A 14,826-nucleotide genomic window follows, 5' to 3' on the forward strand; every position below is an offset into this window, starting at 1 on the left:
AGATAAGGGCGAATAGGGAACAGAGGAAAAACTTAATCCCAGTATTTACTAATAAATACAAATCTAATTGGATCCTTACTTGTGCTCTTCTTTGTGACTAGAAAGTTGCTGAGCATTCTGCATTTTTTTTACACTCTCCCCCCAGTTTTCTGCTTAGCACTCATAAAATTAATCCCTGTATGGTTGTAGTCCTAGTTTGAATCACGTAAGCTTCTTTTGATAGCAGTGTGTTGAAATCTGTTGAAGAAAATGCTCAGTGTGAATCAAAATAGGCTTGTGAATTGCAATTAGTCCCTGAAGAAATGTCTCAAATTTTCCATATTTTTAATTACTTCTGACCCTCTACATAAATGGCATGATTTGACAGATTGGAATTTTTGGATGTCAGCCATTCTGAAAACAGGTCAGCCCCATTCAAAAAAATTGTTGAGGATAGCTTTTGAAACCTAAGTACCAAAACTGTGAAAATTTGAGTCCACATTTGTTTATCATTTCCTTTGATTTGTCATATTTTGGACAAATTTTGTACATATCTATGCAAAATCTATCTATCATTAAAATGAGTCCCAGAGATCCTGGATGAGACTTTGTTTTACTGAAATGTTTACTCTAGGAAAATTTGGCAATTTACTCTCTCAAAATAATGAAAAATGTTATTTGAATTAAAGGAAAATATGTAATATTCCTGAGGAGATGAAAAAAAGGATAAATGTTGATCAGTGTGAAGTAAACCAGAAAGAAGGAGAAAACTTTGCTATTCTCTAAATACAAAGCTATAAATACAGCTTTCTTTTAAATGAGAAATAATGTATGATTTCTGTATCTAGGTCAACTCTGCCTTTTTTGCTAATAGGCCTAATTGCCCCTGAGAAAACTCATTTGTATTTGGAATTATTATAAAGAGAGTGTTATTATCCGTGGGTGCTTTTTGGGAGTGTAGTTAGCACGCCATGTCACAAATATGGGTCCTTTCACATGATCAGTATTCCCACCTCAAAAAAAAAAAAAAGAAAGTACAAGTTTCTGACAATTCCAGCTCAAGCTGAGACTGTTCAAAAATGCTCAGTTTTTATGAATTCCATGCAAACAGAGGAATTGCAGACATGTGAAGCAGTGTGAATAGATGTCAGGGAAAGGTTCAGTGCAAGCTCATGACTTATTAGACCTCTGTGAATTCATGTGAGCAAGGCAGGTTTGAATGCCCCAGGTCAGGAGAGGTCAGCAGGAGCTCAGTGTGTGTTGGAAAGCTTCGCTTCAGGAGCTTGTCTTGGGAGGGAATGAAGCTTCATTAGTTCTCCTCATGGCAGGAAGAATTGCTTATTAACGTTGACTCCATTAGCCATAATTCTGTCCTGCCCTTTTCTATCTATAGCTGTATAAGGAAGATGAAAACATGGTAATGCAGTGCTGCTTTTGCTGTTTTAGTGGAGTCTGTTGTTCAGGCTTTTGCAGGTCTGTTTTGCTAAAGCTTCTATTGATTTCCCATTTTGCTCAATAATATCTGAGGCTTCAGCATTCTGGGGTGGTTGGCTAACAAGCCATTAACCTCTCTGTTCACTGAAAACAGTGGACAGAAGACGGACTCTGCTTGGTGTCCCTTAATCAAGAGGTCCTTTAAGTACCATGAAATATTTATAATAAAGCTTTATACCAAAAAAAGGAAAATAAAATGGAGGTGCACCTGTATATTTGTGAAGAGATGCTCAAGCAAAGCATGTGAAGTATAGCATAGCATATCCATTTAATATATAAATTTAACTTGTAATTTACTGCATTTATTAACTGGTAAATAAATTTTGCTTTATCTATCCTTTTTTTGCTTCAATATGCATTTTAAGTATTTTAAATATTTTGAGGTCTTTAAAGCCTGGGTAATGTCTAAGTTTTAACTTCTTGAGTTTAATAGCTTTTAAACTAAGCTTCTTGCCTTTCTGATCAGTTAAAGAATCTCTAGATGATTTTGTAGGAGTTTAGGAGTTGACCACATGGACCAATATATTTGCTTGTTAGTTCACAAATGTTTGCCCTCATTTTCTTTCAGACATGGAATGTTTTATCTTTCTGCTGTTCTATAGCTTGTAAATAGTTGGATTTCTGTCTATGTATTTGTAAATGTTTGTGGAAGTCTTTAAAGTGGTTGTTAATCCACTTTTTGAAGACGACACGGTTATGAGAAGTCTTATTATGTGTAATAAAGGCATGTATTTTGGCTTTAATTTCTTAGTTGAAGTTATTAGTGGGAAATATTTAATATTTAGTGCTTTTCATAAGTAATGTTGGTGTTTATTATGAATGGGTGTAGCCCAGCTTTTGAATCAGAACTACAAGAAGGAAACCAGATTATTAATACAATAGTACTAATGCAGAAGGTTTCAAGCCAAAATAAATTTATAAGAAAGCAGGAATGATGTTTAAATTTGCCACTCAGTGAAACTTTTGTGAAAAAATTTAAAAAACAGTAGAGACAAATACTACAGCAGCTTTTATGCTCTGTTACAAGGATTTTTCCTCTGAAAGTTTAGGCTTTTGCTAACATCTTGCCATCTTGATAAGTCTTGTTTGTTACCCCACTGCAGTCTCTACTTCAGTGGAGCATTGTAGCAGGTGTCATTTGCCACTTGATGTAAACATTATACTTCTTTGAAATTTTCTAAAACCTCTGAGTGAAATATGAAGGAACTAAAGTGAGTGAACAAAAGATTCATTCTGAGATGTTAACCAAATATTTGAGTTCTATTGGAGAAACAAAGAAAGTAATTTAGAGGGAAATTTGTCTGTACTTTCAGGCTTGTTGGATTTTTTAAGTCATGATGTTTCTGCTGCCCCTGTTTGGTGGGAAATAGTTTGTGTTCTAAAATGTTTGGCCGTTCCTTTTGTTGTGTCCTTCTCTTTCCTGACTTGAAAGAATGGGCCTGGAAAAGCAAGATTAATTTCTAAAACAAGCTTTTTTCACATCATAATTAAAAGAAAACTTTAGAAGTTCAAGGAAAGTTGGTTTAGAGGTGTTTGATAAAATAGGGTCCACAACTTTTATAATAACAATGTAACTCCAAAATACTAAGAATAATTAATATAAATGAAAACACAGTAGTATCAAATATTCAGTGAGAATAAATGAATTCTGTGTACCTGGAGTACAAATCATTCTTATGAGGGTACCTCCATACACAGATGAAAACTTCAACTTGTGGTTGCTGTATAAAGCAGGAGGAATGTGAAATTTGTAGCCTTTTAGTGAAATATAACATCATAGCCTGTAAGTCATTTAATTCACCAAGTCATTTTATGAAGCAAAGTTTCATTTCTTTCCCCTAAGAGTTTAGGAAATAGCATGCAAAATGTCAAGCTTTAGTTTTGCACTAACTGACAGCAAAATACATTAAAATGATGAAAAATGCTGGAGTAATTTTATTTTTAATTATAGTGTTTTTTGTTTGCTTCTTTAAAAAAGGTACCAGTACTTTTTGCAAATTAAGCAGGACATTCTTACTGGAAGGTAAGACATTTTTGTTGTGTTAAACATTAAATGCAAATTTGGTCAAGAAAAAGTTAATGATGATAGATTTGGCCTGCAAAAATATTATTAATAAATCACTGTTTATGCAAGTAGAAGTGTTTATAATAATTACCTGTCAAGTTCGTCCATATACTATAAAAGACTAGGGTTTTCAAAGAAGCCAAATGTCATATGAAATACGTAATTTTATTTGTTTCTCATTTTACAAACAAAACAGATTGCCCTGTCCATATAATACTGCTGCTCTTCTGGCTTCCTATGCTGTTCAATGTAAGTATAATTAGTGTTTGTGTACTTGTTAGTACAGAAATATATCAAAAATAGTATTGATTAGTTTCTAAAGAATGTACTTTGTATAGCATTATATTGTGATGTTTGTGGGCATGATGCTAATTTTCTCATGATTAAGGAAATTGATTGGTTGTCCTCCCTCAGCATGTTTTTCTGAATTGGATATAGAAAAAATACTTGAAGCCATGCTGCTAGAAAACCCCAAATCAGTACTCTTTTATTCCTGTGTATTCTTAGGCATGGCATTGTGGGTTTTGCCTTGAGAATGGTGCTAAAAAGTATTTCTTAGGACACCAAATAATTTTTAACATACCATACAGTGAACCTCCATATAGGTGTGGAAAAGGGAACTCTGGTCATATCTGGCCAAAAAGTTCAGTCCCTGTCTTGGCAATTTTAAGCTATTCAGTGAGTAGATGGGTCTTGAAAACTGAGATTGTTTTCTTCCTCACTCAGTTTTTCTTCAGAAACTTAAATTAGGCAATCCTGATATATTCATCTATATTCATGTGTTTTTCTACTGTTAAAGATACTTACATCCACATTAATGCTTTGTATACTTTGTACATATCAGACAAATAGTGTCTATATTAATATTTCATGAAAAATATCTAGTGATGTTAATGTCATGTTTTATGCATTAAAACAAGGTGAATCCATAGAACAGTTTCTCTTAAACAAAACTCCCACACTTCAGCTGCCTGAAAAATGTGCTGCAAATGCTTTTGTGCCATAGGGATTTGTCTTAAGAAGAGATAAAGTATTTGATAATGCAACAGGAACTATGAAAACTTTATAACATTTTTGGGGTATTAAGAATGCCATATGGGTTTTTTTTTCCAAATATTGTAGGAGTGGTGAGTATGCACAGTGCACTGTATTTACATTTATCCATGAGATCCTGCTGCCATTTAGTTCTTCAGCATGCAGAGCTCTAGCTAATGATTTCTATACTTGCCTAATAATAAACTTCCTGGATTCTTTATGTGTAAATAGCAGATACAGATCTCAGTCCTGTACTCTTGGATTCAGCAAGGAATGCATTCTGTTATAAAACCAGGTCCAATTCCCTAGTTTTTAAATGATCTAAAATAGGATCTGTTTGTGGAGATGCAAGTGACCCAGAGTTATTTCCTCCCTTCCCTTCCTTTCCTCATCCTCCTGCTCCATAAGTGCCTTCATCCATCTTGCCAGTGCCACTAGGCCTACCCAGGACCCCATATCATGATGTATTGCTGTTATCTTTCCTCTTTTCATTTTACGTTTCTTATTTATCACTGTAGATGTGTTACATGGATTGCAGATATTTAAAGCTGAATTTTTTTTCCTGTAGCTAGAAAGCCTCAAAGACTGTATTTTTAGAAAATGTTGTTTATATGTTTTTTTTCTGACAAATGTGATTATAATTTATTTCTTACAATTTTAGGAAAGTGTTAGAAATTATGTAAATGCACTTTTTAGTAGTTTCAAGTAGAGTAGTTTCAATGTAGGTGTATGTATGTGTACTTTTTTCCATACATACAATTGGATGTGCAAAAAATATTTTTCTAATGCTTCTGAATGTATCTTGGTGCAGAATGAGTTGGTGGTTTTTGCAGACCTTCATGATGGAATAGCAGTTGTAGTGTTAAAAGAATAAAATTGTTTAATCACATGAAAACAAGCAAAGGTAATGTAGTAAAAGAAAAATTAAATACTATCCTACACACACACACATACACATATACATATATTTATATAAATATATATCCTCCTTAGTGCTAGCTGTAATGACAGCATTTATGGATTTATTTGTCTATTAAAAATTAAACATTTTACAAATTTCCTTCATAAGATAATCAAAGGTCTCTCTAAATAATCTGCATGTTATTCACTGAGAATGTGGCTGTTTATTCAAAAGGGAAAAGGGGAGTTCAAATGTCTTCTCTATTTTTGTTTGCTGTAGATCATAAATTATGTGGGAGCAGACTCGTGTGAATTTGGGGGCATTGCACAATGCCAAGTACATCAGTGATAAACAATAACCTCTCTTTTTAATATTTTAGCCGAGCTGGGAGACTACAACCATTCAGAAAACTTGCCAGGCTACCTCTCAGAATATTCTTTCATCCCTAGCCAGCCTCAAGACTTTGAAAAAGAAATAGCAAAATTACATCAGCAGCACATGTAAGGATTTACATCAGAAGATACTGACTTTGTCAAATCCTGACTGCTGATGCTGTGCTATTATCTAAAACAAAAGAGTATTTTTTCTTAAAGGTTTCGGGGTGGGTGGGGTGTCGGGATTTTAGTTTGGTTGGTTGATTTTGGTTGTTTTTTTAAGATAATGTGATTTTCTTTTTAGATTGTCTGTATAATAAATACCATTGATGGTCTATACAGAATATCTATATCTAAATTAGGGAAAAAATGAACATGTGAAGTTAAAAGTACTCAGAAAACAGTATTTGTGTGTATTTTGAAGGATATTAACTTAGCCGGATATATTTTCTTTAAGAATTTTATTCAGTCTTCAGGAATGTTCTGAGCATAAGGGCTTTTTTTTCATGATGCTTTCACCAGTAAAAGAGTTACTTTAGAAGTAACAAAGTCCTTTTCTTCAATATCTGCTCTTTCCTGTGTGTGAGTCTGTGACCTTTCAGAAAGAGGAAAAGGCAATGAAGCAATGGAAAATATTTTTTTTTCAGTATGTAACATTGTGGTACTTTCCAGTGATGGCTCCTTCATACTTTAGAACTTAAGTGCCTTTTGTTACAGTTAAATTTAACAAAATTTAAGCAATATTTATGAAACATTTGCTTGATTGGGGCATGTTTTCTTTCAAAACTGCTGGATGTTACATTACATTTCAGATAAAGGCTTAGAAAATTCTCTTAGCTTGGGGTAAAGACATTTCAGTGAATTGATGGTAGTTTAACTTTAAATTACCCGTGCCAAATACAGGATAGTAAAACTAATTTCCAATTTCTAGGGCTCCACAAACATTTAAAAGATAAAATGCATTAAAATTAAATGTGTTGTGGACTCTTGTCAAGACTTTGTTCTTGTGGAGACATATGTTCTTTTTTGTTAAAATTTTTGGGTTACAGTCTGTTTATCATGAGAAAGGAAATTCAGATTTCAGGGTGGGGGTAGAAGTAGTAAAATGAATGCAGATTTTCTGTCTGCACTCACTGGGGAGCCTGATGTGGGAGGTCGTGTTAGAACATTTCTGATTTAGCTGCTTTCTTTCAGAGGGTTGTCTCCTGCAGAAGCAGAGTTCAATTATCTCAATACAGCACGTACCTTAGAACTTTATGGAGTTGAATTGCACTATGCAAGGGTAAGTTTGGGTGAACTAGTATAATGTAAAAATGGATTCCTCTGAGATTTATGGAAAAGTACACTTTTCTTTTTAGTGAGCCTTCCTGGCTTCTGCTTACAAGAGAAATAAATGAAAAAATTTGGGCTTAGTTATCTGAGTGTTAATCAGGTTGAGCTTTGTTGGCTTGAATACCAGTTCAGTTGGCTACTGATGAATAAGAAAAATGTGCTTGTTGAGTGTGCCTTTGATGTTTAAGGATCTGTCAACTTTGAAAATACTTAATTTGGTTCTTACTAGAACCAATATTGTAATATAGAGTGAATTGTTAATGTAAGGTGAGGTGCTATAATTTGATAGAGTGTTAGTTTTACCTGGTAAAGTAGCTCAAGCTCTTAACTCAAATGGTCTTGACTGTCGGTACAGTGCTAACATTTCTGCAAAGCCTCTGAATAACGTTCCTTTTAGTAAATAAGATATCCCTAGTTTTTAGATATTCTTGTCCTAAGGCTAGAGAAAGTTGGAATAGAATTCTAAATGTACACCACTTAACTGCTCACTGTATCCACTGCAGTTGCCCACATATTGAGAGTTCTATAGCAGGTGCTTGGTGAGAGTGCAAAGATACTTCAGGAAAAATTTGCTATTTGAATATGCTTACAATAATATTGTTTGTTTTAGAATCTCTCCTCTCTGTGTTCTGAGATTGCAATTTCCTTTCAGGTAGGAATTGAAGTTGCTGGTTGCTTTTAGTGTAGCAAATGCCAAGCCAGTCTATTAGTGCTGCTATTCTTAATAAAGTAGAATACTCTCGTATGTATTTCTTGTTGGTGAAAGAAGATCTAACATAAGAAATCAAAATTTTGTGGTAGGTTATAAGGAGCTCAGAGCAAACATTCAGGTTTGTCCTAAATAGGAGTGAATCATTTAATTTCTTATTTGTCTTATTAAAACACATTTCCTTCCACATTAATTTGTGTATTTGGAGAGAGATGGGAATTATTATATATGATGTTTCAAAAGATACTTATGTTGTTCTTCAAGTAATTTTCTCTTTTCTTTTAAAGGATCAGAGTAACAATGAAATAATGATTGGAGTGATGTCAGGTGGAATACTAATTTTTAAGAACAGAGTACGAATTAACACCTTTCAGTGGTAAGGACAGCTATTTAATGTTTTTATTTGCTATTTCAGAATATTTTTACCACTCTGAAAAAGACTGAAACTTAAGGTGTATCATACCATGTTGACATTATTTGTCTTATGTTGTGCTATGGGCAATATCATGGTGGAGTTTTGTCCTGGTCTCCATCCTGTGCTGTTAAACAACTTTGATACTCTAATGAAATTGTAATGAATTGTAATACATTTTTTCTTCAGGTTTTTGTAAGCATACTTTACATTTAATTATCTATATAGCCAGGGCCAGTGTGATGGTCTAGCTTACAGTCTTTTAAGAGACAGTTGAGTTGAAAAATATTAACCTGAAGATTGGCTGCTCTTACCTGTTTTGAGACCTACAAATTAGTTGTACTGTGTGTTTTATATTGAATGTAGTTATGGTACTTGTGAATAACTGAGGTGGAGCATTCAAGATATTACCATCTCTTCATCCATAGACAACCATTTTCATGATAGTGCATTTACTGCAGAAAATACTGTTGTTTATTTCTTCTCTTAAATTGAATAGTTTTAAAGCTGTTCTGTAAAGATGGAGTTATCCCCATTAAATCTCCTACTCTGTTTATCAGTGTGCTTAAGTTGGAATCCTGTTCTTTATTCATGTAAGATCAGGAAAGATCTGACAGAAATCCTGTTCCATACTGTGACTTCTGTCGTGCTCTTTAGAATGTAATTGTAATTTACATTCTGTACATTCTGTAAATTCATTACATTCTGTAATTTCTGTGGTTCTCTTTAGAAGTTATGTCACCTTCCCCAATGTGTTTTTAAGTTCTGCAGAAGTAACCTTGTCTTGGTTTCCTTTGCCTGTTTGGAATCCACTTTGACAGCCTTATTACTTGTGTCTCTGAGTTGTTATAGCTGCATTCTGAGTGGGTGAAGTCAGTCATATAAGATTATCATAACAGACATTAGATCACCAGGCACAAAAGCTTTTCGTTCTAGAAAAATGATGAGAAGTGTTCATTTGCTACTGATTTTGCATTTTTGTTTGCTGCTGATGTGTGCTTGATCTTTTCTGCAACCCAATGAATTTCTGAGGTATTCTGGTTTTCTGAGCTAAGTTTAGTCTCAAGGTTCATTGTAGGATGTTACATATTTTGTGGTTTACCAAGAAGAGAAACAATGTGAGTGGTCGAATTTTAGTAGATTTTCAGAGAGAAAGAAAAAACAAAGCTATATCATAAGTGTTATCTGCAGCCAGTACAACTGAACATGGTGAACATATTACGTGTATGCTGTTGAAGAAAAGTAAGTCTGAGACAATTACAAAGTGTGTAAATTTGTAGTCTTCATGGTTATTGTGTAAATTAAAAGTGAATCTTGGAATGATAAGCCTGAAACTACTGTTCTGGTCAATCAGACCTGCCTTTCTAATAGTGACACATTCTAGGAAAGATATCATTCATGTGATGAGAGTTTTGAAATGTTGGAGCCATTCCTGGCCTAAGGCTGCTTTATAAATGGAATGCTGTAATAGTCAGGAAGGTTTTATTTCAGTCTGATTTTACTGCTGTTATTTTTGGGAAAACAGCAATAGTAGAAATAGGTTCTATAAAGCACACTGGTAAATTACTGAGTATGTACAATCTAAGTCATAATTAAGCTACACGTCCCTAATGGAAGCTGGAGGTTTCTGTGAGTTCTGCTTCATATTGTTTGCATGCCAGGGATGCTGATCTAAATTCTTAGTGTGGTTTTTTGTGTGTGTGTGTGTAATTACCTAAACAGTTCTTCTTTGTATTCAACCGTATCAGCTGACATCAGGGATATTAATTTCTTCCTGTGAAGACTATAGTTACCAACATAATTGGTCTTTACAAAGAAAAAAAAGTACCACCCTTCCCCATTTCACCCTGTTAGAGGCTTTCTTTTGCTACGAGTAATAGTCTGAAATACCAGTTTCCACAATATAGCTCCATGATAGACCTATTACCCTCTCTTTTTTATCCATAATCATGCTGCTGCTCCTGTGCCACTAGTACTGTGCAATTGGAGCTGTGTAATGTTTTCCTGGTGCTTTATGGCTACAGTGAATATTTGGATACCTGTTTTTCAGTACTCCTGAGCTGAGTTTTGTGACAAGTGAGAGGATAGACATGAATGTATGTGGGAGGAAATAAAGATTTAACTGTATTGCTCAGAGGAGAATCAAAATGTCTTTGCCTTCTCCCTCTTAATTTGATGTTATATCCAAATTGCTTATTCTGAACCTTTTGATCATGGGGAAAAATGAAACAGGAGGAAGACAAGTGAGGAATAGGGGAAAACAAAGGACACTGTCTTTTATCCCATGTGTCCTAACTTGATCTTCCTGTATTGTAGATAATTCCTCCTTTCCCTAGGCTTTGCTACCAGGTGCAGAGACCTGGGAAACCAAGGAGATTGAAGACCAAAGGAGAAGATCATCAAGTATCAGCCTTCCCTTTGTTACTAGACCACCTGTTCTGCAGTTGGGAACATGCTTTCTTTAGCCCGTGGTTTGTGGTTGATGTATCTCTGGAAAGCTTCAGTGCCTTTTGCATCCAATGCCAGTTGCAACTGCAGTTGTGCTGTGGATTTCCTAGTTTTATCCCTGAGTGCCTAGGTAGTACTGTGTTCCTCCTTGGTCATCTGATGCTGCTTATGCATCTTGTACACCTCCTTTTGTGTTTGAGCCCAGGCAGCAGTTCTGAGTTATTCTTGGCTGGCCTCTTCTCATGCTTGCATGTTTTCTAGCACATTGGGATTGTTCTGGATTGAGAAGATTGTCCTTTAAGACAACTACCTGTCTTTTGTTCCTGTGACCCAAAGGCATTTTCTGCAGGATTTTGCCCACCAGAACTCTGGACAAACTGGAGTTTCCTCTCCTGAAGCCATGGTTTAGTCTGCTGCATCCCTTCACTTCCTTTAAGATATTTAGCTTCCTCATCTCACAGCTGCTGGAGCCAAGTTGGTCTTTGGCTACTAAATCTGGACAATCCTTTCTTGTTTGTGAGTTGGACTATCAAGAGCATCTTCCCTGGGTGGCTGGTCCAGAACCTGTGTCAAAGAGGTCTTGCTCAAGAAATTTGCTGATTGCTTGTGTCCTGCATTAACACCCTCCCAAGGGTCAGGGTGATAAAGCCCTTAGTGAGAACCAGGGCATGGTATCATGAGACTTCTTCCACGTGTTTGAGTATAATCTGAATTTTAGACTAGGACTTCTAAATACCTTTTCATTTAAAAAGATATAGTTTATTATTTAGGATGTCTGAAATGACTGAAGATGGGAAAATCATACCAGAAAAATTATATTGATGCCTCCCTGTTCTTATGCTTTTCTTTGGATATGCAGCATTGCCAAGAGTCAGAGAAAGGAAACACAGTCAGACATGCCTTTTCCTTGGGTTGAGGATGATTATACTCATTCAGTGCCTAGCAGGGTATTAGCAGTGCGTATGAACTCTTTTATCTGCTGTATTTTTTTGAAATAGCTGAGAATCAGCTTTGCTGAGTCATTTCTTTGTTCTTGAGTGGTGGCTCTTTTGAGTTGAGTTAGACCTTATTGGCTAATGTTATAGCTTTGAGCCTGTTCCAAATGGTTTCAGGCTTAAAAGTCATCTGACCTCACTCTGCCTAAATTATGGGATGAGATTTAAACCCAGTATGGATTATTCTTATTCTCTCTCAGTTTGTAAATCACCAAAGGCAGTAATTTCTTTAGCAGAAGAGGGAACCCCAAAGAATAAAAGATAGTAAATGCTTTTATAAACAGAATAATTGCTAAGCAAATCTGATATGTTGCAGAGTGTATGGAGTTCAGTTCATGTTTCAGGAAAGGTATATATTAAAATGTTATTTTAATTGCACTGTACATGAAAATTTTAGGTAATTTCTAGCATACTTGTTGATTAACTGCAGCCTAGATAGTCTAATATTTTTTTTTTCTGTTTTTCCCACAGTCAGACTGTTAATAATCACTAGAGTCTGGCCTATCCAGCAAAATCAAGACCCATCCCACATTACCCTTAAGCAATTTTTTGTCACAGGAGGTTCTAAGATTGATGCTTTGCCAGTGGAATAATTGAATTTCAGTAGATGAGATGTAACTCCCCTTAAAGTTTCCAATCCATGAGAAACTAACTCTGATAGCAAGACTTTGTTAAGAATTTAAAAAAAAAACCACCCACAGCAACAAAAAGGATGGGTATTGCTGCTGCTTTTATTGTTGTTGTTAGCTGTTAAACTAATGGCAAGGCTAGGAAAGAAAAAAGAAATGGGAAAATATGTAAATAAACATAATTTAAACACTAAATTCACAGAGTGCCTTTATGTTACTGCAGATAAAGACTCTCCCAACAAATTAGGACATCCCACTTAGGTTCCTGTTCTGAATAACTCCCTGGAGAAAAATGTCTTTATTTGATTTCGTTAAGAAGATAATTTCTATATATAGGTATCCAACTTAGGTGTCTGTTAATGTTTTGCTTCTCATCCTTTCTGGTCTAAAAGGTTTTTAATTCAGCAAGTGATAAATATGCAAGTGGTAATTCCAGTCAGTTTGCAGTACTGTATCAGTTGTTCCCTTCAAAAGTTACTATGTTTCTCTTTTTACAGTTTGAATCTCACTTTTTTTCTTGACCAAAGTGATACTCCTGTATATTTAATAAAAAATGTGGACTATTCTAATATTACATTTCTTTGAAAAATTATATCATTAGATTGTGATGGAAATACAGCCTGTCTTTTCCCATTTTGCATAACTAATATTTGAGTGACCATCCAAAACAGTTTGGAATTCCATCAGTATTCCATATGTTTGCAGATAACCTGAAAGGTGAACAGATCTGTAGGCAAATTTTTCCCTGTAATGTGATATTGCAAATGTTTTTTTACATTACACTCCTAATAGTGTGATCATCTTTTTTAACTTTATAAAAACCAAGGTTGTGAGTCCTATCTCTGTGCTTCTATCTTACCTTAGCTATTTTACTAAAACAAGTTCTGATTATATTTAAAGACATGTAGGAACATAAAGAAAGAATGTCTTTCAGGGATCAGGTGAAGTTCAAAGGATTTTTTCATATTCTAAGGGATAATGAAAGCAGCCTCAGAAAAGAGAACATCTGCCTGGAATGACCTGGGGATAGAAAAGCTCTTTGGGCTTTGGAATGGGGAAAAGATACCAAAATTAGCAACTGCCTTGGGTTTAGGATGTAAACAAGTGAATGTGATGGATAACATAAATATACAGCTCATAAATTTCAAATTATACAAACTATTTTATTTAATATTTGTTCCCCTTTTTTTTGTCTATGGAAATGAAATCTGTTCTCTCTAGAAAGCATCTTTTCAGTAGGTGTATTTAAGCCTTTAACCATTATTGAGTATACCAAATGTTGAAATATTTTTATTTTCCATTTAGGTTGAAGATTGTAAAAATTTCTTTTAAGTGCAAACAGTTTTTTGTTCAACTTAGGAAGGAATTGGTGAGTACTGTCTTAAATTTTATCTGAAAGCAATGAAATTTTTTCTGCTGCATGTGTGCATTATACTGACTGATACTATGTTGATTCTTGTTTCTGTCTGTCATTAAAGTCCCTTTTCACCAATATGTTGGCTGTTTCATGCCTCAAAAAGACCATTACAATGCTTTATAAGATTTCTTTTTTCATTTGATTTGCCTTATATTTTAGATACTTTTAGTTTTACATTTGTATGCAAGCAATGTAACTTGTTTATGTAAGATAAATGTGGAAAAGGTTGAAAGTAAATCAATATTAAATTTAAACTTCAAAAGAAACCAAATTAGAACTAAAGGTAGTGCTTAATGCTGCTTCAGTTGTATATATGCTTGTAAATTAATGTTTGATAAACATGTTGATTTGTATTATTTAGATTTAGTAATACATTAAGACTTTATTACTTATATTCAAACAGAAGAGATAAGTATTTCTTTGTAGTTCTAAATTACATATGGTAAATTTTTATGCCTACTTCTATATTTCTTGGGGTAATGGTTGAAGCTGAATGTTTCACTGCTTGTGGTGTGTGTTTGCTACCCCATGAAGCACCACAGGACCACTGTGCAGTTTTTTCAGCAAGAAATGTATTGTTCTGTGCTGCCAAGAGATGAGCTTCCATCATAGACATAGCACTGGGGAAAGGCGGAGAAATTTATTAAAAATATGACTATGTGATTAGCTCGTCAGATTAGTTAAAAAGTTTTGTGCAGTTCTTACAGCTGAAAGGATTTACTGTGAGGGTGGTGAGACACTGGAACAGGTTGAGGGTGCCCCAACCCTGGCACTGTTCAAGGCCTTGAGCAACCTGGTCTGATGGGAAGTGTCCTGCCCATGGCAGACAGGTTGGGATTAGATAATCTTTAGTGTCTTCCATCCCTTAATGTTCTATGGTTCTATGGTTTGAAGACCTGAAATGCAGAGTTACAGACTAGATAAAAGATGATTCTAGGCAGAAATGCATCTTGAGTACTATAGGGCTGTTCCAAGTTTAGAGACAATAAGGTTAAACAAGAAAAATACGAGGAGGAAACAACTGTTATGTGAGATC

General features: G+C 34.7%; 1 protein-coding gene across 4 annotated transcripts in view; it reads left to right on the plus strand.

The window, feature by feature from the left end:
• PTPN4 (protein tyrosine phosphatase non-receptor type 4) overlaps window positions 1–14,826 on the plus strand; it is a 111,105-nt gene that overhangs the window by 51,353 nt on the left and 44,926 nt on the right. For all 4 annotated transcript variants that reach the window (XR_014853505.1, XR_014853506.1, XM_085066890.1 and 1 more), the window contains exons 6-11: window positions 3,452–3,496; window positions 3,735–3,787; window positions 5,854–5,974; window positions 7,043–7,130; window positions 8,177–8,265; window positions 13,679–13,742. Coding sequence is in view for 2 of the 4 variants with exons in the window: in XM_085066890.1 (XP_084923016.1) it covers window positions 3,452–3,496; window positions 3,735–3,787; window positions 5,854–5,974; window positions 7,043–7,130; window positions 8,177–8,265; window positions 13,679–13,742 (460 nt within the window). In the remaining 2 variants the exon portion in view is untranslated. The remainder of the gene's footprint in view (window positions 1–3,451; window positions 3,497–3,734; window positions 3,788–5,853; window positions 5,975–7,042; window positions 7,131–8,176; window positions 8,266–13,678; window positions 13,743–14,826) is intronic.

The sequence above is a fragment of the Lichenostomus cassidix genome, chromosome 7, assembly GCF_008360975.1.
Source record: "Lichenostomus cassidix isolate B80296 chromosome 7, HeHo_3.0, whole genome shotgun sequence".
NCBI lineage: Eukaryota > Metazoa > Chordata > Aves > Passeriformes > Meliphagidae > Lichenostomus > Lichenostomus cassidix.